The sequence below is a fragment of the Microcebus murinus genome, unplaced genomic scaffold (genome assembly GCF_040939455.1).
Source record: "Microcebus murinus isolate Inina unplaced genomic scaffold, M.murinus_Inina_mat1.0 scaf003_hap2_Mmur4.0, whole genome shotgun sequence".
Lineage (NCBI taxonomy): Eukaryota > Metazoa > Chordata > Mammalia > Primates > Cheirogaleidae > Microcebus > Microcebus murinus.
In genome coordinates, this window is record NW_027438949.1 from 1,216,614 (window position 1) to 1,243,173 (window position 26,560).

At 57.4% G+C, this 26,560-nt stretch overlaps 1 protein-coding gene and 1 non-coding gene across 7 annotated transcripts in view; one reads left to right on the plus strand and one right to left on the minus strand.

Annotated features, from left to right (window-relative positions):
- The window catches only part of ATP2B3 (ATPase plasma membrane Ca2+ transporting 3), a 64,860-nt gene that overhangs the window by 23,881 nt on the left and 14,419 nt on the right, over window positions 1-26,560 (minus strand). For 5 of the 6 annotated variants that reach the window (XM_075999734.1, XM_075999739.1, XM_075999738.1 and 2 more), the window contains exons 2-16: window positions 21,491-21,827; window positions 16,220-16,417; window positions 15,818-16,075; window positions 15,255-15,380; window positions 14,521-14,646; window positions 11,621-11,662; window positions 9,705-9,869; window positions 9,013-9,227; window positions 8,068-8,310; window positions 7,532-7,773; window positions 5,554-5,788; window positions 2,044-2,223; window positions 1,873-1,960; window positions 1,308-1,414; window positions 228-419 (exon numbers count right to left, since the gene is read on the minus strand). In XM_075999734.1, coding sequence (XP_075855849.1) covers window positions 228-419; window positions 1,308-1,414; window positions 1,873-1,960; window positions 2,044-2,223; window positions 5,554-5,788; window positions 7,532-7,773; window positions 8,068-8,310; window positions 9,013-9,227; window positions 9,705-9,869; window positions 11,621-11,662; window positions 14,521-14,646; window positions 15,255-15,380; window positions 15,818-16,075; window positions 16,220-16,417; window positions 21,491-21,698 — 2,625 coding nt within the window. In that variant the 5' untranslated portion in view covers window positions 21,699-21,827. The remainder of the gene's footprint in view (window positions 1-227; window positions 420-1,307; window positions 1,415-1,872; window positions 1,961-2,043; window positions 2,224-5,553; window positions 5,789-7,531; window positions 7,774-8,067; window positions 8,311-9,012; window positions 9,228-9,704; window positions 9,870-11,620; window positions 11,663-14,520; window positions 14,647-15,254; window positions 15,381-15,817; window positions 16,076-16,219; window positions 16,418-21,490; window positions 21,828-26,560) is intronic. The other variant, XM_075999735.1, reaches the window with a different exon arrangement.
- LOC142866365 (U6 spliceosomal RNA) lies at window positions 23,547-23,653 on the plus strand. Its single transcript, XR_012916374.1, has one exon. It is a non-coding gene; the product is annotated as a U6 spliceosomal RNA (small nuclear RNA).

Below are 26,560 nucleotides of genomic sequence, written 5' to 3' on the forward strand. Positions count from 1 at the left end.
TGAATTGTGTACTCTAAAATGGTTAATTTTTTGGTATGTGAATTTGATCTCAATAAAAAAAAATCTGCAGCAAAGAAAAAAATTCGTTCTCCCAACGTGGCCCTCAGGCCTGGGCAATTCAGCCTCAGTCACCGCCTTTGGAAACCAGTGGCCTCCTGCGGGCCCCGTGGGTCATTGGGCGGGAGCCCCGTTGTCCTTGTCAGGCCACAGCAGCTCCCGATGCCCACCTGAGTAATGCAGGCGCCTGTGAAGGCTACGATCACGGCCACCACGTTGACCGTCAGCTGGAACTGCAGGAACTTAGAGATGCTGTCATAGACGTTGCGGCCCCACATAACCGCCTTGACAATGCTGGTGAAGTTGTCATCGGTCAGGATGATGTCAGAGGCCTCCTTGGCCACGTCAGTCCCTGCGATGCCCTGGAGGGTGACACACACAAACAAATTTTGTGTGGGGCCCCTGCCCACTCCTCCTCAATCACTCAGCCCACCTGGGCTGGTTCCCTGCCCTCCCCTTCCAAATAAGGCCCCCAGCTGAGAATAGCACTGGTGTTTATCCAACGTGTTTTGCACTACGAACAGCAGGTTGTCACAGGGAGGCTTTGCTCATAACACAGTGTGCTGACAACATGAATATCAACACGGCCTTACACACAAGGTCCAGCTGTCATCATGTGGCCACCAAGCAGCCTGTAGTCCCTTCTTGGTGCTCTAGAGAGGCTTGCTCTAAGGAGCCTCTGGAAGTCCTGGATAGGGATGCCTTGGGCGAGGGAGAACCTGTCTTCTTGGTCCACCTGTCTTCTTCCTCCAGCGTTTGCAGGAGGATCCTGGCCCCAACGCTCAGACGCAAGTGCAGCTACAGCCATGCAAAGTGCTCAGCCTTGTCCCCGCCCTAGGCCTGGCCCTGTGACAGTCGCCAGCCCTGCGAAGCTCAACTTGGTGCTCATAGCCCCCTGGGGTATGAGTGCAGGGACGAGGCTGTGCTGACTGTGGCCAGTGGAGGGTGCTCCTTGTCGGTAGGGTGGGGAGAGGGGCTCCCCACCTGCTGCTCCCCTTCCCCTCTGTGGTAAGGCTGGGCCCCACCGTCACCCTGGGGGTCACACCAAATAACCTTAAACAAATGGCACACATGTCCCCTGACTGGCAGAGCTCACACAGGCCCAAGTGGCCAGGATGTGAGAGAAAGAACTTTTTGGCACTCTGCAGCCCACCCCAATACTAGCTCCCACTTTTTGGTATAGCTAATGGCCACCAGCTGGACACAGGCCCACCCACTGCGGGGAGCTGGGCTGACACCGCATGGCTCACCATAGCGAAGCCCACGTCTGCCTTCTTGAGTGCTGGTCCATCATTGGTGCCATCCCCGGTCACAGCCACCACTTGCCGCTGCTCGCCAGTGGTGCTATCAATAATCCCTGGAACACAGAGGAGGGCAGGGCAGGGTGGTGCCATCTGTCACCACAGGCCTGCATGGCCCAGCCCAGGGAGCTGGGGGGTTGGGACTGGCTCTGAAAACCCTTTGGGATTTTGCCTGTGCTACCGTTCCAATACTCTGTGTTCCCTGTCACCTGTGGTGTCAAGTCCCCAGGCCTTAACCGGAGATAGCCCTGTCCCTCTGCCCCCACCCCAGCCCTGTCACCCAGTGAGATTGGCTCACTTGTTTAGGGAATAGGAGATGACACTGAGTATGTGATTTGGTAGAAGGGAGGGGCCCAGCACTGTGTGGCTTGGATAAGTGTCTCCTGTTCCAGGGCCTCAGTTTCCCCATCTGTTACAATGAGGGGCCAGCCTCTATGGGCCCATCTTGCTTGGGCATTTTCCATTCAAGCCCCTTAACCCAGAGAAGCAGGGATAGGGCAAGAGGCTCTTTTACCTTTGACCAGAGTGTGCTTGTCGGTGGGAGACGAGCGGGCGAGCACCCTCAGCTTGGGCCACACCTTGTCCAGCCGCTCCTGCTCTATCTGGGGGAGGCACACGGAGGCTGCAGTGCTGGGATGGGGGCGCAGGGGGCCGGGGGGCTGGTCTGGGCTCAGTGGGGAGCTACCTCGCCTTTCTCATTGCGAATCCGCCGGTTGAACTCCTTCCCCTCCAGGCACAGGAAGTCCTCCCCAGGCTGGATGATGCCGCACTTGGCCGCGATGGCCCTCGCCGTGTTGATGTTGTCCCCAGTCACCATGCGGACCGTGATGCCAGCACGCTGGCATTTGCGGATAGCTTCAGGGACCTGGAAGAGACAAGAGAAGTGTGTGGGGCCCTCAAGGCCACACATATGTAGAGTCTAGGCTGCATCCCTTCTTCCACTCAGATCTGCGGGTGGCCGAGGTCCAGTAGAGTGACAGTGGTGCTAATGCAAGGCAGCACAAAGGATGATGGGGCTGTCCTGCCACACAGCTTAGCCACAGTGGGCCTGAGTGTGCCAGGATCACCCAGCTTACCTGGCAGGCTGGCAAGGTGGCTGTGTCAGCTCTAAAGAGCAATGCAGGGGCCTCCTGCCCCCAGCCAATGTGCTGGCTCCCTGATGGCCAGCAGGGCCCTGACTCAGGGCAGTCACTTGACTTGCAGCCAACCTTGAGGCTCCTCTCTCACTTGCCTCCATTTTTAAAACATTTATTTATTTATTTATTTTTGAGACAGAGTCTCGCTCTGTTGCCTGGGCTAGAGTGCCATGGCGTCAGCCTAGCTCACAGCAATCTCAAACTCCTGGGCTCAAGCAATCCTCCTGCCTCAGCCTCCCAAGTAGCTGGGACTACAGGCATGCGCCACCACGCCCGTCTAATTTTTTTTTCCTATATATTTTTAGTTGGCCAATTAATTTCTTTATTTTTAGTAGAGACGAGGTCTTGCTCCTGCTCAGGTTAGTTTCAAACTCCTCACCTTGAGCGATCTGCCCACCTCTGCCTTTCAGAGTGCTAGGATTACAGGTGTGAGCCACCGTGCCCAGCCTCTTTTTTTTTTTTTTTAACAATATAGAACCTAAGATATTTTTCTCAGAATTATTATTTTCATTAGAGCTGTAGATTTCCATGATAAGGCAGGGAAAGTGGAACATTGTTTTTGTTATGCAACATGCATTTTAGTTTTCAAATACAGATGTCCGCAATTTATGGTGGGGTCACATCCTGATAAAGCATTGTCAGTTGAAAATATCAAAAGTGGAAAACATATTTAATATATCACAGCTTTAGCCCAGCCTGCCTGAAATGCGCTCAGAACACTTACATTAGCCTAAGTTGTGCGAGATCATCTCATGCAAAGCCTGTTTTGTGGCAAAGTGTTGAATATCTCATATGATTTACTGAGCGGGAAATAATAGTCATATAGGGACTGAACGCGCACTGACGCCCACCAAGTCATTAAGAAAGTTAGGGGCCGGGCGCTGTGGCTCACGCCTGTAATCCTAGCTCTTGGGAGGCCGAGGCGGGCGGATTGCTCAAGGTCAGGAGTTCAAAACCAGCCTGAGCAAGAGCGAGACCCCGTCTCTACTATAAATAGAAAGAAATTAATTGGCCAACTGATATATATATATATAAAAAATTAGCCGGGCATGGTGGCGCATGCCTGTAGTCCCAGCTACTCGGGAGGCTGAGGCAGAAGGATCACTCAAGTCCAGGAGTTTGAGGTTGCTGTGAGCTAGGCTGACGCCACGGCACTCACTCTAGCCTGGACAACAAAGCGAGACTCTGTCTCAAAAAAAAAAAAAAAAAAAAAGAAAGTTGGGAGCCACCTGTATCATGTTAGATTCTGGAGCAACGGAAGGAGAAAGATCCCTCTAGCACTGAGTGGAAAACAGGCTGAGGGGGGTTAGAGTGGGAAGCCCAGAGACCAGCCCGGAGGTGGTGGCATTGTCCAGTGATGTAGGGATGGGGAGGACAGTTCCTAAATGAATGAGGAGGTACGTGGTTTTTCAGGCTCAGAGTGGAGGGAGACATGGTGGGGCAGATGATGCCACTGAGGGGGAAGGGATAGGGAGGGGAGGGGCGGCGAGGGAGAGGAGGTTCAGAGCTCCTGAAGTGGATTAGCAGGTCAGGCCCAGCCCATAGCCCAGGGAGCCCAGGCAGGTGGGAGGGATGTATAGGAGTAGGAGCCAGGCAGTGAGGGGCTGAGGAGGGTAGCTGGGAGACCCCAAGGGAAGACAGTCACCTAGGAGTCCCCAGCATGCTGGTGGGGGAATGTGATCTTAGCCAGGGAGAGAGTGCAGGCAAGAAGAGGGGGGCCCCCACTTCAGGCTGTGACCCAATGATCCTTCAGCAAACACTGCCCGGCAAGAGCCCAGGTGCTGTGAGGGGCTTGCACCTGCACCCTGGAACGTGTGTCCTTGCTCCCAGTGCAGGGACACTTTCTGCTCTTTGAGGATCTTGGGGTGCTGGACAGCAAGACCATGAGCCGCAAGGAGACAACTCCCCTTTGAGCAAGTCCCTGAAAATCTGGAGGCCACCCCTCTGCTGCCACCAAGTGGCCATGACGAACTTGAGAAGCAGGAGTTCTGAGCTGAAAACAGTGGCTGAACAGCTCTGGGGGACGCAAAGGCCCCCACCTCCAGAGGTGACCTCTCTGACCTCTCCCTCAGGAGACACACTCCCTCAGGAGACACACTTTCTCATTTGGGTGCTGGAGAAGTTGCCAACAGTCCCCACTCCTGCATGAACTCAGCCTGGGTTCCAGGCTACCTGCACTCCCTGGGGCAGAGCCCCATGGGCCCCCCTGTGGCTGCAGCCATCCTGCGTCTCCAAGCACAATGGCCCATGTACCCTCCTTCCAGCTGTCTGCACCTTCACGCCTCACACTCCCTCTGGGCTTGCTGCCCTCCACACTCTCGCCCTCTGGAGGGTCTGCCATCTTTAAAAAGACCAAGAAAATGACCTCCCGATGTCAAGGCCGTAACCGGCCTTACCTGTCCTCCTTGCTCCGCTCTTGTGTCGGCCTCTGCTACAGCTGCCTGCCCTGGAGATCTCACCCATAGAAAGATGCTTCTGGAATCTCTCTCCAGCCAGGACCTTTGCTTTGAGCTCTCCACTCCTGCCTGCCCACTTTACACCTCCACAGGGAGGCCCTGAACCTCATATGGCCCCAACCAAACCCTCAACTGGGAACTGCGCACTCTGTGCCCCTGACCTGTACCACTCAGGCTCCAAAACCCCTCCAGTCCATTGGTCCTGCAGGAATCGCTCCCACTGCCACCCTCTCTTACCTGGTAGAAGGTAGAGCCTGAGCTGGGCCCATAGGCCACACAGGAGGGAGCAGGACAGGACAGAGGCTCTGTGTGGGTGCCAGGATGAGACCATCCAGGAAGAGGCTCAAGTGCACTAGGAGGGTCTCATCTGGGGCAGGACGGCCACGCCCTCTGAGGATCCCTGAGGCTCTGCCGCCAATGCCACACCCAGCCTTTCTCTACTATGACTCTGGAGAGGCATGGAGGGGTGCCCTCTCCCTGATTTCTGTGTCCAGACCCCCACTGTGGAAGCTGGATATGAGAAAAGATGCCTCCCACCCATCTGGACAACCTCCAGCAGAGCACACAGTGACCAAGGCCGCTAACAGACAAGAGGGTATCTACCTCCGGCCGCACAGGGTCCTCGATGCCCACGACAGCTATGCAGGTGAGATCGCCCACGACCTCGTTCTCGTCATCCCAGTCAGGCTCCTGGCCTGCAGAGAAGTCCCGGTAGGCGATGCAGATGGTGCGGAGGCCATCACAGGCCATCGGCTCGATGATCTTCTTCACCATGTCATCCCGGTCCCGAGGACGAAAGCCTCGGAGTTCACCATTGCTGTTTAAGATGTTGGTGCACCTAGGTAGGGGGCAAGGCGGAGGCAGTGAGAGAACAAGAGGAAACAGTGATGGTCACGCTGGATTAGGGGTGAGGTTAGCCAATGACGGTATCCTTGTAAAAAGAGGAGAGGACACAGAGAGACGTGGGGAGAAGGCCATATAGCGAGAGGCAGATTGGGGAGATTTAACTGCAAGCCAAGGAATGCCAAGCGAGACCATGGCAGCTCCCCATGGACTTGATGGGGCAAGGGTGCGGCACATCAGCAATCAGCTGTCACCATGAAGTGGGAACGTGACAAGGCAGCTCTGATAACCCCAGGAGCTTATTAGATGGGGCAGGACTGGGTGGATTCATATGGGGACAGGAGGGAGCAAAGGAGCTGAGGGCCCCAGAGGCAGGTGGGAAAAGTGAATGGGGCTCTCATGCCAGGCTGCTGAAGAAGGAGCCGGTGTGAATGGGCTGGGGCAGAAGGAAACAGACGGAGTAGGGACAAGCCAGGTGCTGGGAGGTGACGCTGCTTGTTCTCCCTCTCTTTGTTTTAACAGCTTTATTGACGTAGAGTTCACACACCATGCAACTTGCCCACTTAAAGTGGACAACCCATCACCACTATCTAATTGTAGAACATTTTCATCACCTCTAAAGGAAGATCCACATAAGCAACAGCAAAAAATAGATCAACTGGACTCCATCACAATTTTAAAGCATATGTGTATCTAAGGATGCTATCACGAGAGTGGAAAGATAGCCCACAGAATGGGAGAAAATGTTTACCAGTCACATATCTGATAAGGACCTAGTGTCCAGGACATATAGACCTCTTACAACTCAACGATGAAAAGGCAACTCAAAAACGAGCAAAGGACTTGAATAGACAATTCTTCAGAGAAGACATACAAATGGCCACTAAGTACATGAAAAGATGCTCAATGTCATTAGTCACCAGGGAAATGCAACTCAAAAGCACCATGAGATGCCACCTCACAACCACTAGGATAACTGCTGGCACCATTGTCATAGTATCAGAGTAAGTATTGATGAGAGTGAAAAACTGGAGCCTCTGTGCGTTGCTGGTGGCAATGGAGAATGGTGTCCCCTCCGTGAGAAACAGTTTGGTGGCGCCTCAAAAAGTTAAACATAGAGTTCCCATATGACCCAGCAATTCTACTCCTGGCTACAAAACTGTGAGGACTGACATACATGGGTGTTCAGTCAGAAAGTCACACAAGCATGTTCACAGCAGCATTACTGACAATAGCCAAAGTTTGGAAACAACTCAAGTGTCCACGGATGGACAAACAAAAAGTGGTCTGTGCAGTCAGTGGAATAGTATTCAGCCTTAAAAAGCAATGAAGTGTTGACACATGGGTGAACCCTGAAAACTTTACACTAAGAAGAAGCCAGGCACAAAAGGCCACATAGTGTGCGACTCCATTTCTATGAAATGTATGGAACAGGCCAATGCCTAGGGACAGACAGCAGATGAGTGGGTGCCAATGCTGGGGTGGGGATGGGGAAGGACTGCTAATGGGGATAGGGTTTCTTCTAGGGTGATAACCATGTTTTGGAACTGGATGGTGGTGACAGCTGTTCAACATTGCGAATGTACTTAATGCCACTGAACTGTCTACTTTAAAGTGGTGAAAATGGTCTGACCATTTATTCCACCAGGTTTATTCCACCAGGACAACAAAGAAACTGCATACATACTCCTTGGCTACCCCTAGCCGTGGCCCTGGCCCCTCCCTGCCACCCACTCACTTTTTGAGCAGGATCTCTGAGGCCCCCTTGCTGAAGAGGCGGAAGCCACCGTCAGGCATGCGGATGGCCGTGCTCATGGACTTGCGGACCGAGTTGAAGGTGTACACTTTGTAGAGCTTGTCTTCCGGAATCTGCTCGCGCACGGGCTGGAAATCCCGCTTCAGGTCCAAGACGAAGCCTAGCAGAGCGCACTCTGTCTTATTGCCCACTTGGCGTGGGAGAGCGCCTTCCTTCTCTGGAGGCTGCAGGGCAAGGAGATCCAGCATGGCCCTGGGCTCCAGAGACCACCCCCGGCTGCCCCTGGGGCCCTCATGGCTCAGGGGTTGGGAGCAGGGAGCAAAGGAAGGACTCCTGTGCGGACTGGATGGGCAGCCTTCCCATCATTCACCATGCTTGGAAGGGCCTTCCAGAATTTGCAGGTCAAGGATGGGGAGGAGGGTGCCCAGCACCCCAGAGACCATGTGGCACTGGTCAAAAGTTCTTAAGGGAGGCTAGTGAGCCCCTCGCCCACCCAGCCCTGCCCCTGCCAGGCTCACTAGTATTTTGGTGGTGTAGGCACTGTTGATGGAGATGGCGTGGACCAGGAGGTCAAGGATCTTGGGGGTCAAGGCGTTGGGGGCTGGAACCTCTTTGTAGTGGGTGTCCCCTAGGTAGGACTGGACCACGGTCATACGGTTGGTGGTGAGTGTGCCTGTCTTGTCCGAGCAGATGGCCGTGGCATTGCCCATGGTCTCACAGGCATCCAGGTGGCGTACCAAGTTGTTGTCCTTCATCATTTTCTGCAAAGGGCACAGACAAGGGTGGGGGTGCTTGGGTTGTTCACTCCTCAGGTGGGTGGAGCGAGAGACGGTCAACACAGACATCAGGGGTGACTGCTCTGCTTATCCAGCTCCATGTGGGGCACTAACAGCTCATTGGGGACTTCAGTCAGCACCGGGCTGACAGCAAGGCTGGAAGGCACTGCACGGATTGGCTGCAGAGTGGCAGGCAAACTGCGGGCATGGACCTGTAAGACCTCAAAACTCTCATCCACCCAGGGGAGCTCACCTGGGTCCTCCCCACCCAGAGCCCCTATCATTCGCCCGCTGGCCCTGCGGCTCCCCCACCCCAGCCTGGCTCCCACACACTCTGCCCATTGCCTCCTTGCTCCAGCCTCTGCAAGCAGCACTGGCACCTCTACCTTCACCCTCATGTCCCCACCCCACATGCTCCTCCTGCCTGCATCCTGCAGATGCCAAACTCCAGGCCTATCCTGCCACCCACCTGTTTTCTGGCTCATTTCACTGTGCCCAGGAACCTGGGAGGGGAAGGCATCTGTGCTGCTGGAGCAACAAGCGCCCCTGAGGTCCCTGCTCAGCGCCTCCCCTCCTCTGTGGGATCCCAAACTGTCCCCAGTCCTCACTGTGGCCCCAGTGCCTACCCACTTCTTATCCCAGTTTCTGGGCCTGTATAATGGTACCAACGGTAAGTGCTATTATTACCTTGACAGAGTAAGCTAAGGAGATGGTGACAGCAAGAGGCAGGCCCTCTGGGACAGCCACAACCAGTACAGTGACACCAATGATGAAGAACTTCACGAAGTACTGCACGTAGACTGGTGTGCACTCTGCCAGCCATGCCCGGCCATCCACGACAAAGGTCTCAATCACAAAGTAGAGGACCAGGATGATGACGGTGATGGCAGACATCACCAACCCTGCCGCAGAGGGTGGGGCATGAAGGGGGTGAGGGAGGCAGGGAGGAAGAGGGAAGAAGAGATACGAGCCAGGTCAGGGCCTTTCCCAATGGCTCAGGGATGTGGCTCTGCAGGGTGAGCATGGGGCCTGCTTGCATGGGGGCTCCAGAGGGCCTCTGCTGGAGTCCCCAAATGGCAGGAGAAGCATGGCTGGGGAGGACCAGCAAGCTTCAACCCACCCTCAGAAGTTAGGGTGCCAGCCAGCTGGCTGCCTTTTGACTGTGCCCTAGGCAGAGCCTGAAGCCTGGGGTGGGGAGCCCGGGGGGTAACATGAGTAATCCGTGTGCCCTGGGGCCTTAGTGGAGGGTTTGGAATTTATGTGCACGGGAGAGGACTGGGCCAGGCCCTGATAGCCATCTCTGGCCCCAGCCTGTCCCCGCGCCACATCCCTTCCAGCTCACCTGCAGGAGCCTGGTGACCTCAATGCCTAGTCCCTACCTGCTTTCCCGATCTGGACGGCCAGTTTCGTGAGCTTCCCCTGAAGGACTGACTTCTCCTTCTTGGGCACATTGGCTTTCTTCTTCTCCCGCTCCTCCATCTCCCCACCCTCCGCACTCTTCAGAGGCTGCATTTCCATGGCAACTGCCCCATCCTGCTTCTTAGCTGCACACAGAGGAATCCCACAGCCAAGGTTAGGGCCTGGTTGGGGTAAAGAGACTACAAGCGGCTTTCATGGGAAGACATGCCACACCATACAAGAGGACATGGGATTCAATGGAGTTCTCTAATTTCCAAGTTAAACACGGTTTCCTTCTCTCTCTCCCAAGGCCAGGCCCTCTCCGGGTAGATGGGGTGGCTCCAGTGCTGTCCTAGGCAGGACAGAGAGATGGGTCTCTTGGGGGAAGGGAGGACAGACATAAGCACAAGGTACTTGGGTACATAGACAGGGTGACCAGTCCTGGAACACCCCAATCTCAATACCTGAGAGCAGAGAGCTGTAGCCCAAGGAATATTCCAGAATCCTGAGCTGACTCATCTGCCCACCACTGTGCAAGCCACCTGTCTGTTCTAGTCGAGGGGCCTAGGAGCCTCTAAGCCGTCTCTCCTCTCAGCAGCCTGCCCCCTGGGCAAGCCTCGTCTGTCTGTCCAGCTGCCTCCCCCTAGAGCAAGTGGCCCCCTCACTCTTCCCCTGAGGGTCCTGTGCTTCTTATCCTTGCTGCCTTTGACATGGTGGTGGCATGTCCCCCAGCTCTGGCCCCCTGTTCTCCCCACCCCTCTGCCTCTGTCACCTCCCTCCCCACCAAGCTCTCGGCTGCACCAACTCCATAGCCTCAGGGTCTTGACGACTGCTGAAGTAACGGTGTCCACCCCTACCTGCTTCCTGTGCCCCGGCCCCCAGCCAGCAACCCAGGGGTTCCCCATCTTATCCTTGTGCCCCACCCAATGGGGCTCTTGGCACTATTGCCCTCATCTCTTGTTTCCTCCTCACCTGGTGGCCTGAGGCCACTCACCAGGCTCTTTCCTACCAGCACCTCAGGGACACACTGGCCCCACACAGCTGGGCCACCCCCCCTTAACCCAGGGCTCCAGACATTAGGCTGTCCCCTGCCCCTAACCCTCCCAACCCCAGTTATCCTCTAAGCTCCAAGTGACTTGTCTGGCCCTGTTATGGTCGCTGGGTCCCTGGGTGAGACCACAGCATACTACACTTGAGTATTGTCTGCTTGTGCCTCTGTGCCATGAGCTTCCAAAGGGCCTGGGCCATACTTTACCCATCTTTGGATTCTCTGTACCTAGAATTGCTTGCTGATTTGACCTGACATCTCTTCTCTTCTGTGGGCCACCACCTGCCATCCAGCCACTTCTGCTGCCTGTATCTCACAGGCCTGGCCACAGAGTGTCCACACCCACCACGCAGCTGGGCTGGGAGCAAAGCCAGGCCTCTAGCCCTTGGCTGGCTGCTCTCTCTCCTTGGCCCACAAGCTCAGTTGGAAAGGAGCTGACCTGTTTCCCTGCTCTGGCTTCACTGACTGGGATGCAGAGTTTGGGGAAAGTCACCGGCTCTGTACCCCAGTTTCCTTATCTGGCCAAAGTGGCCCCAGGGTGCTCATGTACAGGTGATCTCTATGCACTTGCTAGGCTAAGGCACGGACAAGCTTGGTCTACGACGATGGATGGGTAGCCATCCTCTAGGTGGCTGGTCTGAGCTTCCATCAGTGTTTGTGGACAGGATGCCTGGAGCAGCCCCAGGGGTGTGCCCTCTCCTCCCTCTGTGCCAAGATGGGACTGTGGAGCCCACTCACCTGGTCTCCAAGTGCTGCTCCTACCACCAAGGCGGGCGGCCCCTCCCTGCCATGCCCTCTGCCAGCCCCACCCCCAGGGCTCCAAGCCACCCCAGCATCGGCGCAAGTTACCTTTGGTCTGGCTACTCTCCATCGCCCCATCCTGCTGCTTGCCTACAATGGAAGAGGGATGACAGACACGAAGGCTTGAGAACATCCATGTGGCGCGCACATGTGCACATGCGCACATGCACACATACACAGGCAAACACGGAAGACAGCCTTGGGGCCATGTGGCAAAGGGGAAGGAGGCAGGAGTGGTCTGATTGCTGATGGCCCTGACTGCTGCCCAAGGTGGCACCTTCTCTCCAGGCTCATCCTGTCACCACCTCCCCACACACAGTCCCCACAAAGCTCCAGGATTCCTGAGCATGACCACTCGCTGGCAAGGGCTCCCTCTGGGCCTTGATCCAGCCCCACAGAGAACCCCTAAAGCCAATCCTTGATAGGTCCAGGGTCACGTGTGGCTGGTAGTAGGAGGTTTCCAGAAGCAGGATCCTCCTCCAGTCGGGATGTCGCTTCCCCAGAACCTGCTCAAGGGGTTCACCTAGATGGTTCCTAACCCCCTGTACCTGGGCAGCCAGCATCCAGCCACCCTGGCCTAGGGACTGGATTTCCCTGCAACCACTGCCAGCAGTAATCTCAGTGTGTGCCTTAAAGAGATAAAGAAATGAGACCCTGGGACTCTGCAAGGCTTCAGGCACCTGCCAGGTACCTCTACATCATTGGTTAACCTAGGGCAAAGCTCACCTGTAGCCCAGGGCACTGCACAGGAGAGCTGGGCTAAGCCCTGGTGCCCCACAGCACTGGCGATTGTGCACATCGGACAGGCCAGGCACCAGGGGGACTCGCCCAGGGGTTCTGGTGGTGGCTGTAGCCCTCCTAGGGGCCATGGTTCTGGGCAGCCCTTCTGAGGGCTATAGTTAGAGGAGCTCTCCTGGGAGCCACATCTACAATAGCTCTGGATCCAGAGATGAATCAGCCAGGGCAGGAGGGGCTTATGGGCTGACCAGTCAGTTCACCACCTAATATCTCTTGTCCCTGGGGATCCAAGTGGCATGAGAGGTCAGGGAGGGGGAGAAGCCCAGGGCCCCTGTAGGGGTTGAGGGGGGAAGTTCAAAAGTGAAAGAGACTTCTGGGGGGCAGGGAAGACACCCATAGACATATGATGACAGCATAGTGACAATATAGCACAAGGGAGATGCTGGCCATGGGGCCCAGAGGAAGGAGGGACTACAGAGCCCACCTGCAGGTCGGGAGGTGGGGGCCTCTGGAGGAGGGAGAGGTGTGCGATGAGTGCTGTGGGAAGATGAGGACTGGGCCTGGCACAGAGGGGGCAGCAGTGGAGAGAAGGTGACGGGAAGGAGGACATGTGGAGGAGAAGGGTACATAGGAGTAAAGGTCAAAAGGTAAGAAATAAGGGGTAGCTGGTGGAAAGTGGACTAGGGGGCCTCGAGGAGGAGGGGGATGGGCAAGCTACCTATGCTGCTGCTGCCCCTCCAGGGCCCCTCAGGGTCCCCTCTCCAGGACCTGCCCTGCCTGAGGGTGCTGGGGTGGGGAAGGGCCCTGGGAGGGGCTGGATGTTCCAGAATCCTGAGCTGACTCATCTGCCCACCACTGTGCAAGCCACCTGTCTGTTCTAGTCGAGGGGCCTAGGAGCCTCTAAGCCGTCTCTCCTCTCAGCAGCCTGCCCCCTGGGCAAGCCTCATCTGTCTGTCCAGCTGCCTTCCCCTAGAGCAGGTGGCCCCCTCACTCTTCCCCTGAGGGTCCTGTGCTCCTTATCCTTGCTGCTTTTGACATGGTGGTGGCATGTCCCCCAGCTCTGGCCCACTGTTCTCCCCACCCTTGACTTCAGTCTGGTCAAGTTCGAAGAGGAGGGGGAACTTGGGAAGGACACCAGCATTTAAGGGACAGAGCAGGAGGTGAGGAGACTGGGAAGAAGGTGCAGGAGCCACTGAGAGTATAGGTTCCATTAGGCCAAGGGACAGGGCCTTGGAGGGTCTGGTATGAAAGAGGTTCCTTGCCAACCGGCTGGGGATGAGGCCACCAGGCCACCAGGTGAGGTCAACTGGGCTTCCCTAGAGAAAGGCCTGAGGACTCCAGCCCAGCCCAGAGGGCCAGATAGGCCCAGGGCCTGCCTATTGGCCTGTGCACCCCTAGGGCACTCACTACAGTGACAGGGTGTTGGTGTGACAAAGAAGGGGGCTGCGTGGCAGAGGTACCCATGCAGGGAGACACAGGCCCAGGCTGCCAGGAGGCAGGGCTTATGGAAACTTCTAGGCAACAGCAGCTTACACAGCTCCTCCCTAATCGCCTCCAGGAGGAGGGAGCTTCTCGTGGTGGCCCAGGGCCCAGCCTTCCTTAGGCTCACCTATCCCCACCCAAACCTTGGCTGATGACCCCTCCCCAGCTTACCAGCCCCAGTGGCTGCTGGAAGCTTCAGGCAGGAAGCAGAGCTCTCTCACTCAGGGCACACATCTAGAAACCTGCTCCTACCTGGTACCAGCTGTAGGAGACACCTGCGGGCAAGCCCAGGCCAAAGCAAGGGGGGCGCGGGGCACACTGCGGGCAGCCCCCAGATGCTGTTCTGCCCCAGCCCAGCCTCTGACCCCGCATGGCCTTTCAGAAGTCTCGTCCTGCTCTGCTGCCTCCTCGTGCTTGGGTGGCTCTGCCTCTGACTTCCAGCCCCCGTTTCCCTGGCTGCCATGGCGGCCTAGGGTCCTTGGCACCTCAGTGGGTGCTGGCCCGCTCCTGTCCAGGCGGGGCACAGTCCTTCACCCCAGGCACATGCTCCCAAAGCCTTAGGGGACAGTGGTCTAAGGAAAGCTACTCATATAAAGAACTGGGGGGACCCCAGCCTTCTGGTTCCCCAGGGGAAACCTCCGAAGAGCAGTCCCCAAGAAGGATCGGAAGACAGGGGGTGGCCTCCTACTGAGCACAGGCCGTGGCGACAGGTAGCCATGTTGCCATACCTTTCTTATCCTTCTTCTCCTCCTCTTCACCACCAGCTCCAAGCAAGGTAAAGATTATGCCTGTCTGGGAGTTCACACCGACGGCCGTCACCACCATCCTTCCAGAACCCTCCATAACATGGGTGCCTGGCAGAGCAACACAGAGAGAGATGGGAGCTTGCACTCCTGGTGGAAGACATGTTCAGCACCCACAAGAAGCAGGGACTCCGCACCAGAGGCCACCAGAGACAGTGTTGACCTGAAGTCTATGCTGGAGGCCCTCCCTGGCCCACAGAGGAAGAGGGGCTCACCGAGAGGCACAGAGAACCATTCTTGGGGCCCACCTAGGGCCTCTAGCCATCCCGTCCTGTTTCCCACTATCTTTCCCACGGGGATAAACCCTGGACTAAGTCAGGACCTTCAGGGGAGGAACACTGCCCCATGGGTCTTCTGCAGGCTCTGGATGTGGGAGGAGTGTAGCACTGTGCTGATCCCCAGGAAGCCTCTCCTCTTGGGGATTCCTGGACAGCACCAAGGGCGCCCCCTGGGCTGAGAAGGCCCACTGCCTTGCCCTGTGGCCAGAACTGCCACCGGCAGGCCCTGTGGTGGGTGGAGTCCTTAGACTCCCTACCTGGAAGGGCTTTTAGGGAGGCCCTGGCTGAGGCTGGCCTGGCAAGCTGGCTTGGACTTCGGTGCTGGGCCAAACGGCTTTCAAGGCGACTTTATGCTAGACTGGTTGGGAAGGTGGCCCTCACCTGAGAGTAGCATGGGGTCTTTGTCGGCGGACTTGCGCACGTGGTCCGACTCCCCTGTCAGGGAGCTCTCGTCCAGCTTGAGGTCATTGCCCTGGATGAGCACGCCGTCAGCAGGTAGCAGGTCTCCTAAGGGACGGCCAGCAGCCATGACCAGAGACCGTGGGTGTGTGTAGCCTTTCTCCCCACCACCTCCCCCCGCTGCCAGGCAGGTCCCACCTGACCTATGGGCCACTCAGGAAAGGAACTTGGGAGACCTCTTTCTTCTACCTCTGCCTTTCTAGGGGGAACCACCCACACTAACAGTGTCATCCACCTCCCAGGGAATGGGGACATTTGCCTCCTTCATGGTGGGAACGGCCTGCTTGCTGGAGTGCTGCTGCATCTGAAACTCCCCCTCTCTGCCCTGCCTCACGCTCCCCATGTGCCCTAGCTCCAGCCTCCTGCAGGCGAAGGCATGCATGCCCCTGGGGACAAAGCCTGTACTGGGGTGTCTCCTCTGGGCCACCCTCCCAGAAATGAGAGTAGGCTTCCTTGGCAGGGTGGGTGGAGATTCGCACACTCACCGTACTTGACCTGGGCAATGTCCCCTACCACCAGTGCGGCCACAGGGACCTGAAGGAGCTGCCCGTTCCGGATGACTGTGAACTTCTGCTCCTGCTCAATTCGGCTCTGTAGGCCTCGGAACTGCTTCTCCTTGCTCCAGTCGTTGAAGGCCGTGACCAGCACCACACAAATGACAGACAGCAGGATGGCAGCGCCTTCGATCCAGCCAGCCTCAGCCTCACCCTCGTCTTCCGCCCCACCTGACACGTTCCCACAGGCTGTGATGACAACCAAGGTAAGGAAAACATGAAGAAGTCATGTGAGCCCATGTGCCCTGCCACTGGGATTGGGACATCCTGTGAACCTCTCCTCATCTTAGGTCTCAGTCCTCCCCTTCCTTCCAGCCAGGCCCCTGCCCTCACCTTCACTCTCCTCCCCGGGCGGTGCATAGAATGACAGGCCCAGGGAGACGATGGCGGCCACCTCCAGGATGATGAGGGTCACGTCTTGCAGGGCCTCCCACACCAACTGAAGGAAGGTCTTGGGCTGCTTGGGAGGGATGAAATTCTGCCCATAGATCTGCCTGCGCTTCTCCAAGTCATTGGTGTTGTCCGCCAGGCCTGCGTGGCGCCCAAGAAGCACAGAAAGAGACAGTGCGGCTGGCTGGCCTTACGTGCCAGGCGCCCTGCTCCTGGCCAGCGTCTGCATCACCCAGACTGTCAGCTCCAGGAGGGTGACACCGGCACAAGCCTGGCGCTGTGAGCCTTTCTGCAGAGCCTTGGGGGTGTGAGTGTGCAGCGAGCATGTGGCCCCTCTGGCTGCCACCAAAGGAAGGGCTGCCACCCTCCTCCTGACACACAGATGAGAAAACAGGCCCCGGAGGCTACCCAACTATGGCTGGGACCTGACCTGAGGCCACACACCACCCTCATCTACTCTCCCAGTCTCTGCGCTGTCCCATGCTACCTTCAGACTACCTCTGAGGGGGATTTGGAGGAAGGTGATGATAGCTGATGGAGGGCGCAGAGGGAACCAGACAGGAGAAAGAGCAGCCACCCCCTGCCCCCTGGGGGACAACATGTATCAGGGGAACTTTCATGGAGATGTGAGAGGGCCACCAGTCAAGGGAGGGGGTTTGACATGAGCCAGCTTCCAACCAGATGCCAAAGACTTGACCAGGGCCCTCTTTGAAGGGGCTTTTCCTCCTGTTGGGACAGATCTCTCTGGCTCCTAACATCCGGGCTCTCCATCTTCTTCAGAGCAGGTCTGCGTGGTATGAATACGCATCCAGGACATGGATGCCCTGAGAATAGGACAGCCGCCAGGCCTTGGCCACACTCCCACCCCTACAGGCAGCTGGTCCCAAAGACTGGCAAGGTCACACAGTGTAACCTGTGGGGGTGGAAAGAGCCTGGAAGGGGGGCAGGGCCAGGACCAAAGGCTACGGGAATCTCCAGAAGTGTGCAGCAGCCCATGGTGCTCAATGGCTGCTGAGGAGGACAGAGGAGTGGCTGCTGGAGACAAAGAGTAGAGGCCTGCTTTCCAGAAGTTTCTTAGGGAAGGAGCAGAGGAGAGGGAACAGGAGAGCTAGCAGGGGAATGTAAGTTCTTGGGTTCAGAGACCCAAAGAGGGGGACTGGCATGTTATGTGAGGAGAAGAGAGGGGCACAGGCTGGGCAAGGGGTAACCAGAAGTCACAGCAGTGAGGGTGGGGACTGAGAGTTCTTGCAGCCTTTTCTGGGTCTTGCTTGGCCTCACGGTGTCATGTGACATCCCACTCTCAGCTATGCCTAGGGAACCAACCCCCCTGGGCTGACATCTAAATGGTGACTTGAATTACACCCAGAGCCACTGTGGCAGATTTGGTGACCAGCTTCCTCAGGAGCCCCCAAATTGCCTTGGCCTCTCAATCAGAACCACTCCTCCTTACCCAATTATGTTACCTGTTATCCCTGAGGACAAGGGGTGGGGAGGCTGGGGCTAATGAGATTGTCAATGGTTCATGCTGATGTCATGGCATCCCCAGGCCAAAGACAAAGAGGGTGAAGGGTAGGGTGGCCAGTTCCAATGGGTCTGTCCCTGTGAGTCCTAAGCAGATGAGGCACCTTGATGCAATACCCAGGGGCTGAGAGGGCCTCGACCATAGCTTTGGAGGCCCAGGAGGCCACTCACTCACCTCAGGCGAGCTGTCATGGCTGGCAGGGCTGGAGTGTCAGGCTCCCTTCGTGGGGCTCTGCACCAAGGCTGGTGAGCTGGCCTGTGAGGGCCTGGTCTCCGTGGGGCTCAGAATCCACATATACAAAGTGGCTCAGCTTCTCAGTTTACCTTGGCCTGGACCAAGGCATCATGTCTGAAGGTACTGGAAGCTTCCACGTATGACTGGCATCCAGGCCACAGGCCTACAAGCCTGGCCCTGTTCTCAGCTGCCAGCCTTCACCCTCTCCATGCTCCCACAGCCCGCAGTGCTCCACAGCCTCTTTGTCTCCCAACGGACCAGCCCCACACTGACCCCTAGTGGGCAGATAGCAGCTTGCAGCTCCGGGACCTGAGTAGCTGCCACCTGCTGTAGGGACAGGAGCGACCAGAAGGGCCTGGCCAGGCCCTGGGGTGCTCTCTGTGGGCTTGGGAGGGCACATGAGACCCAGCCCAAGATGACTGGGGGCAAGGAAGCGTTAACTGTGGGGCTGTGCGGCGGCGCGGGGCAGGGCCCAGCTGAGGTGGGAAGACTGACAGGCAGAAGCCCGTGGCCGGCACAGCCTTGGCATGTCCTCCCCACCCAGAAGAGCTGCAGCTGTCCCTGCCTTTCTCCCCCTAGCCTCATTGTGCCTGGGCCCAGCTGGTCGGCTGGGGTTTCTGAGGGGGCCAAAGGCCTCTTTTTGGAGGCCCACAGTCTCTCCAGCTTCCCCAGTTGGGCATCTGAGAGAAACTTTGATCTCAGCTTCTGAGGTAGCAGGAGAGGGGGCTGTGGACCAGGAGCCCAACCGCAGGGCCTGTGGCTCACTCTGGATTGGGGCCTGTCTCTTTGAACTGCAGGAACTGTGAAAGGTGGGGTTGGTGCTAGGGACGCACCCAAACTCTCAGTCTCCCAGACACCCAGGCCCTCTGCTGTCCTAGCCTAGAGCCCCTGGAGAGGGACAGAGCCCATCACAGCCGCTTGGCATGGGGGGCTGCTTGGTCCCCATGGAACCAAGCATGTCTGTCTCCTCTGTGCCTGAGCCATGTGCCAGGAGCTCCCTCTGTGCCCCTCCTTCAGCCTCTGCCTTGGTCTTGACTCACCCTTGCGGCTTCTCTCTCCTTGCCCTACACCAGACAGCCCGGTCCTGCGGCCTCAGCCTTCCTGGGGCTTGGGGTTCCTGACAGCTGCTGCTGAAGCAGCACTCACCACAGGGGGTGAAAGGCAGCTGCAGCCCCTCTGCTTCCAAGCAAGTGCCGCCTGCACAGTAGCCTGAGGGTGGCCCGGGTCCAGGGTGTGGGGGCGGGGGTGGCCGGCTGGCCTGGACACAGATGGGCAGCCTGCCCAGAGCAGAGGCCAGATGCCATCGGAATTGGATTAGGACTATATCGTGTCGGAAAACCAGCTAATCAGCCCCCTCCTGTCCATGACCGCCTGTGGAGACCAGGCCAGGGAAGGGGTCGGGGCCAGGTCCCCCTGGCAAGCCCACCACTGGGCTCAGCCTAAGACCCAGGTTTCCTGGCCAACAGGAGGAAAATTCAGGATGGCTTCTAGAATCTTCTTGGATCTCTCCACGAAGGCTTGGTGGAGTGGACTGATGTGAAGACAAAGTCCCCCTCCTGCAATGCCCCACACACCTCCCTGGCCTCCTGTCCTCTGTAAAGTACCTACGTGGGGGTGCCTGCCTGCCTCCTGGGCATGCCCAAGTGTGCCCAGCTTGCCAGGGGGTTGGTGCGGGGCCCAGAGTACATTGTGTCTGAATAGCAGTGAGAGGCGGTGGGTGTGGGGGAACTCTAGGGCCAAGGCAGCAGGCCTGTTGAGGACCCCATGCCTGCCTCAGGCTCGTGGTTGGGCTGAGGGCATATGGGGAACCAGAGTCACCTGCTCTTGGCACCCAGACAGCTCGAGCTTGAGGATCTTGAAGGCTGCCACGGTTGGAGAGAGGAGGGGCTCGTCCTCGTGTCATTCATTCTTCAGGCAGCAGCCCCAGGCCTGGTGGCTCCCTCCACTGTGGCCACAGGAACCCAGGTGCTCAGAAGCCAGTCAGGGACTGGGCCACCCACCTGTGCACTGGCCCTTCTCCGTGCCCACCCCTCCACAGGCCTGAGTGAGCTCCTGCTCTGTGGCAGCATCGGGCAGGTTCCCAGGGGCCTTGACATTTTAAATATTTAACAAGGCCTGACAGACGAGGGAAGGGTTGCCAGCTGAAGCCTATCTGCTTCCTTTGATCTGGGAGAGGCCAGAGCCCTTGTGGCTAAATGGCCCTCCACGCTAGCCTCCTCCAAGCCCAAGTCCTCGGGATGCGGGCAAGGAGGAGGGAAGGAAAGAGATCCTCTGGCCCGGCGCCAAGCCATCTGCCGTGACAGCACGCTGCACCCGGCTGGCGTGTGGCGGGTGAGGCAGGGTGTTCGTGGGCGCATTAGCAACACAGCACAAGGCAAGGAAGACCCAGGCAGACCCCAGGAAGGCCACTCCACCTTGTGTTCCTGGCCTAGACCACGGGGCACCCCCTCCCTCTCCACTCCTTCCTCTGCTCTGACCTACACGCCACCCAAGGACAGATGGCCGAGGCCAGAGTATCCAGTCTCCAAGCAGGGTGGGGGCAGGGCAGGTGGCCAGAGGTGCTGGGGGCCATGCCCGGGCATTGGAGCAGAGGGAATAGGTGGGCCAAGGTGCCACTGAGACCAGCTGGTGATCAAATCAACTCTTGCTGGCCGAGGAGCAGGCCTGGCACAGGGCTGGGACAACCCCAGCACCCCTGCCAGGCAAGTGCCAGCTGGGTCACAGAACACTCCAGCTCCTGGACTCTGTGGCTGGGCCCAGCTTCCTGGTGGGCTCTGCCTCACAGCAGACCCCAGCAGCCAGGAGAGAGGCAGGAACAGAAATGGCAGTCAGGCCTCCACCCCAGATCCTTCTAGAGGATGCTCACTGGGCTTCCTAGAGGCCCACTGTAGCAGTGACACCTACGCTGCCTCAGGCTTGCCCCTCTGATCAGCACTCTGGGGCCTCCCTCAATGCCTCAGCTTTGGCCCAAATGGCCTCATGCCAGGGAGATGCCCCCTGCAACCCTGCACCCTTCCTCTATTCAGAACCCCCAACTGGACACAGGGCTGAGTTCACAGGGAACCCCCAAATATGCAGACAGGGGCTTTGTCTTCCTCCTCCATCAACAGGAGGCTGCCTGCTCTGCCCCATTCCTCAGAAGCCATTCTCGGGATGCAGTTTGGGGCCCACCCTACTTGCACGTGCCTGGAGGAGTTCCCATCTCCTTCCTCCCCTTCTTTTGTTCTGTAGAGAACAGCTGCCTGTCCAGGACAACAGCCCAATCACTTGCAGGGAGCATCCCCCACTCATGGGAAGTGGCCGGGAGGAGGGGCGCGGGCAGGGGTCACAGGGCATCCTCTTCACAGAGCCCTCTAGGGACCTGCTGCAGTGGCCACAGAGCCCTGGAGTCCATCCTGCCTCAGCAGTAAGGATTGTGTTGAGGACACCCCAAAGGCTGGGAGAAGTGCTGGCCTTACCCTCGGTGGGCGAGGTCTTCAGCCGCCTACAGAGCCCGCCAACGTCCCCGTAGGCTTCTTGGATCTTCTGCAGTGCCTCAGCCCCTCGCAGCTCCATGAGGGAGCGCAGCTCAGCCAGCGTGCATCCAAAGCCACCTGCATGGGGGGCCTCCCGCTGCTGCTGGGGCTTGGGGTGGAACTCGATGGAACTGTTGGCCATGTCACCCATCCTGTCTGTCGGGCCTTCTCACAGGTGCAATCTCAGCTCAGCCGAAGCTAGGGACAGGCAGCCACCCGTGGTTCCAGTGCCTGGGGAAGGTACAGTGGTGGTGGTGGGGAAGCAGCTAAGTGTGGACACCTGGGGAGAAGGAGGTGACAAGAAGCCAGTGGCTTGGTTGGGACAAAACTGAGGTCTAGTCTTCCAGCACATTCTCTGCAAATCTTTGCTCAGTCTGAGACATGACTCCCCAAGTGCAAAATTCACCTCCCAGGCTGGGCCAGTGGCTCTCACGCCCTGCCAGGCTCCACCGTGAGCACTCAGAGCTGGCAGGGCTTGCCCAGGTGGGGAAGGAGCAAGTGTTGGTGCCTCCTGTTGGGACCCTGCTGCCACCAGCACTGGCCAGCTGGGATATGGAGGCTCTCAGGGCTCCCAGATCCATTTGGGAACCCACACTGAAGGGAGGGTGGCGGTTGGGAGTGATCAGTGGACGGCTGTGTCTGGTATGGTTGGATTCTCCCACGAACGCCTGTGTCCACCACCAGCTCCTCACTTGTGTGCCCCGTCTTACGCCCTGCTCTTGACTGATTAAGACTCGCCCCATGCCTCTGATATGCTATAAGTTCCTGCCAGTCTTCTGGGATGGCCTCAGTGGCTCACAGTTTCAGGCCGGGGCTGTGAGGGGCTCCAGGGAGTGGCCGAGCCATGGGCAGGGCCAGCTGGGCTCCAGGTCAAGGCTTAGTGTGCAAGGGGTTTCTGCAGCCCTGAGGGTACCTGGGGGGCCAGGGGTAAGGGAAGAGGAGGCCCAGAGGGAGGAGGAAAGGGAGGGGGAGAGAGGGCAATGAGGGAGGGGTAGAGGGATGGAGGGAAGGACAAAGTGTGATGGAGAAAGGAGGGAGAGAGAGAGGGAGAGGAAGGGGACAGAGGGAGTGAAAGGGGACAGCACACAGGAGAAAGCCAAAAGCAGCCACAGGTCACTGGCAACTCTGCCCCACAGCATGGCATCCCCCTCCCCTACTTCTTCCCTCCTGATGACAAAGTAAGGAGCTAAGTTCTCCCCACACCGGAAGCATCCATCCCACTGCCAGGCCACACTGCCTCTCTCCTCTGCAGAGCATCACAATGTTGTCGTCCCTCTCACTGCTCCCCCTCATCATATCAACACCCCTCACCTCATCCGAGGAGCCGCTGGTGCCCAGGCAGCTCTTCCTGCAGCCTTTGCAGGTCTGGCGGGGCTCACGGAGTCAGCTGGGCCTGTGTCCTTCCTTGCCTAGCCATGGCCCTCCCCAGCTGCTCTCCCCACTGCTCCTTCCTGGCCTGCGAGTAAGTGGGCGCATCCCCCAAGGCCACGTGCTAAGCTCCCCTCGTCCTTGTGGAACTGAACTAGTCTCAGTGCACATGGACCTTGCATCTGAGCACAAAGTGGCTCAGTTGGGCCCAACCCCTCGCCTTTGGTGAAGCTCCCAGCTCAGAAGGAGCCTCTGGGAAGTAGAACTTAGCCACCAATCCAGGTCTCTGATCTAGAACTCCCTGTGGAAACAAATAACCCAGAGCTCCAAAGAAAGGTAGAAAAGCCCTTGGGTAGCCAAAGCAGACATGGCCAAATCCATGGCCTCTGCTGCCAGGAGAGCCCCACACCTCTCAGTCCACGCCCATCAGGCTGGATCCTACAAGCCCCTAGTGGGTGCCGGGAGCAGAAAGTGAGTGCCACCTGAGACCAGAGTCTCTGGCAAACAATGGGCAATTCCCCACATGCGCCCCTGCAGAGACCTCAGCTAACAAGAAAGGTGTGCAGACCTATGGCAGTCCCTGCCCATGAGGTCTGGGAGCAGAGAAGGCACTTCAGAAAATGTCCACCCAGTGCTCGCTTCGGCAGCACATATACTAAAATTGGAACGATACAGAGAAGATTAGCATGGCCCCTGCGCAAGGATGACACGCAAATTCGTGAAGCGTTCCATATTTTTAGTGCCCATCAATCCAAGAATGGATTAATAAAATGTGGTATATGTATACCATGGAGTACTATTCAGCTGTAAGAAACAACGGTGATATAGCACATCTTATATTTTCCTGGTTAGAGCTGGAACCCATACTACTACTAAGTGAAGTATCCCAAGAATGGAAAAACAAGCACCAGATATATTCTCCAGCAAACTGGTATTAACTGAACAGCACCTAAGTGGACACATAGGTACTACAGTAATAGGGTATTGGGCAGGTGGGAGGGGGGCGGGGGGAGGGGGGCGGGTATATACATACATAATGAGTGAGATGTGCACCATCTAGGGGATGGTCATGATGGAGACTCAGACTTTTGGGGGGAGGGGGGGAAATGGGCATTTATTGAAACCTTAAAATCTGTACCCCCATAATGTGCCGAAATAAAAAAAAAAAAAAAAGAAAATGTCCATCCAAAATGATGCATGTTTTAAAAGTTTGGGCACCTAAGTGTTAATTCTCCACATGGAGCAGCCTTCACTTCTAGAAGATGTGGGAACAAATGGCGGACACGCGAATGTGCCATGCTGCCCCCCTCCCACACATCTCTCCCTGCCTGTTCCTCTGTTGGCCACCTGACAGATATTGACCAAGCTTCTCCTATGTGCCTGGAGCTGGCCTTGTGTGCTGGGACAGGGCCTCAGCAAGACTGACTAGATCCCTGTCTCTGGAAGGAGTGACGGCAGGGGGTAGGGGCCGGTGAGGGGCAAAAGCCTGGAGAAGATGGAGGGGCTGTGGCTTTCCTGGCTTGACGAGCAGGCAGAGTGAGCTCCTTCAGCAGGTGACATGTGCATGTGGCCCAGCCACCTTGCTGGCAGAGGCGCGAATTACTCTCCCTATCACCAGTGCAGGAAACTGAGTCTTGGCCAGGGAAGTGTCAGAGACAAGAGGACAGCTGGGTCCCCTACCTCTGACTGCACAATGCAACAATGGCAGCTTTTAACTGCCATCTGCACTTCTCGTCCCCTCCAGACAGCCTCACCTCCTCACCCCAGGACATTTGCTTAGGATGGTGCCCCTGCCGGGAATACCTTCCCTCTCCTTCCTCCAGCCCTGAGCTCCAGCTACTCTGCACTAGAGAAACTCACTGCAACTGTCAGGTTCAGGCTGTGTCCCCTAGCCACCCTGCTTACTGGCTACTGGAGGGGATGGAGTCTGGCTCATCTGTGTAGACACTGGCTTTAGCCAACCTCAGAGTCACCAACAGCCACAAACCCCCTGGGAGATGGCTTCCCAGGCTCCAGGCAGGCATGGGCCATGCATGAGGGGCACCATCCAGTGAAAGCACAAGCAGGGTTCCCAGGCTCTGATGCCCTCGTAGGCAGGCAGGCCTCTGCACAGAGCACCTGCACGTCCTCCACCGAGCCACCTAGGGCCTTTCCAAAATGAAGCCAGTTGAACGATTTTGTTGCTTTTTGGCCTCTGCACCCACTTGGAGCAGAAGCCAAGGTCATGTGGTGTCCCACCCATTTGGCACCGGTGGGCTTCAAAGGGTGACAGACTGAATGGCCCATTGGGTGGGCTCTTAGATGGTGCATGGGCCTGATAGAAATGCCTGCTCCTTAAAGCAGGGCTGCCCTGAGGCCAGTGGAAAGGTTACCGAGGCCTGGTGGCCCCTGGCTGATGCTAAGTGGACTGCAGTGACTCATGATATGGCTACTGGGTGGGGAGCAAGGCCTGGGCTTCTGATGGTGCCTAGCTGTATCCCCTCCCTGTAGCTGGGCCCCTCCTGCCCCACTGCCACTGCCCTGGGGTCAGATACCTGCCTCTCGGTGCTGGCGATACTGGCCCCCTCCACCTCAGGATCCTTCATTCCCCCATCAAGCCAGTCCCATGTCCCATCTACCACCTGATAGCCCTCAGCCGGGTACCTGGTCATCATCCTGCTGCTGTAGAAGGCTCTTTCCACAGTCCGCTGCCGTTTCAACCCCCATCCCCATGGAGCTAAGGCCAGACTACTTCTCGGCGCCTTCTAGCTTTGCTCCTGCCCTCGCCTGCCCCAACCGCACACGCTGCCAGCTCAAGCCCTGACCGTATGCCCTTCTGTCCCTGTTCCACCTGCCGACCTCCTACGAATCCTCTTAGTCGCAATTCAAGTGGAACATTCTCCAGAAACTCTGCCTGTTCTCCAGCTAAGATTGATTGCTGCTGGGTCTATAATCCCACAACCCACTCCTCCACTCTGCTGGGCACTGCAGTGACCTGGGAGCACTCCTTTCCCACTCTCTGGGTCTTAGGCTCTGACACATATGGTTCCTGGTGTGGGAAGCCCTGGATGGGGACAGGGCCTGGCTCACGAAGGAGAAGCTCAGGAGCCATGGCGGTGGAATTAGCCTCCTGGAGGGCAGGGTGGGCTGGGGTGCTCCTCCTAACCTTCCTCATCTTCATGAATGCAACAGGCCACAGGGTGGACAGGAGCCATCAGTTAAAACAAGGCCCATTTCGAGTGACTGTTGGCTGCTGGGTTCTCCATAAGCCTGGGCGATGGCCCCTCAGTCTGAATAAGGACAGCAGCCATCACTGAAATGGCCAAGAACAGAAGGGAGCTTCCGGCCTGGGCTGGCTGCCGAGAACAGTCTGTAGGCACTAAAGGGAACACACCATTTCTGTGCTCTTTCATCTTTCAGACTTTAATTGGCTTAATTGAATTGAGAACCTCCACAGAAGGGGACTCAGACCTTCTGGCATTTGTTCCTCCTGGCACAAACTGGCCAGCATCATGGGGTGGAGAGAACAGAGACCTGTGTTGGGAACCCGGGCCCACCTCACCCTTGCTGTGTCACTGCCAACAGGTTGCTACCTCAGGGGGTAGCTGGAGCATTGAAGGGGATGGCCTAAGTCCAGGCCCAACACCCAACCACCTCTAGACCCTT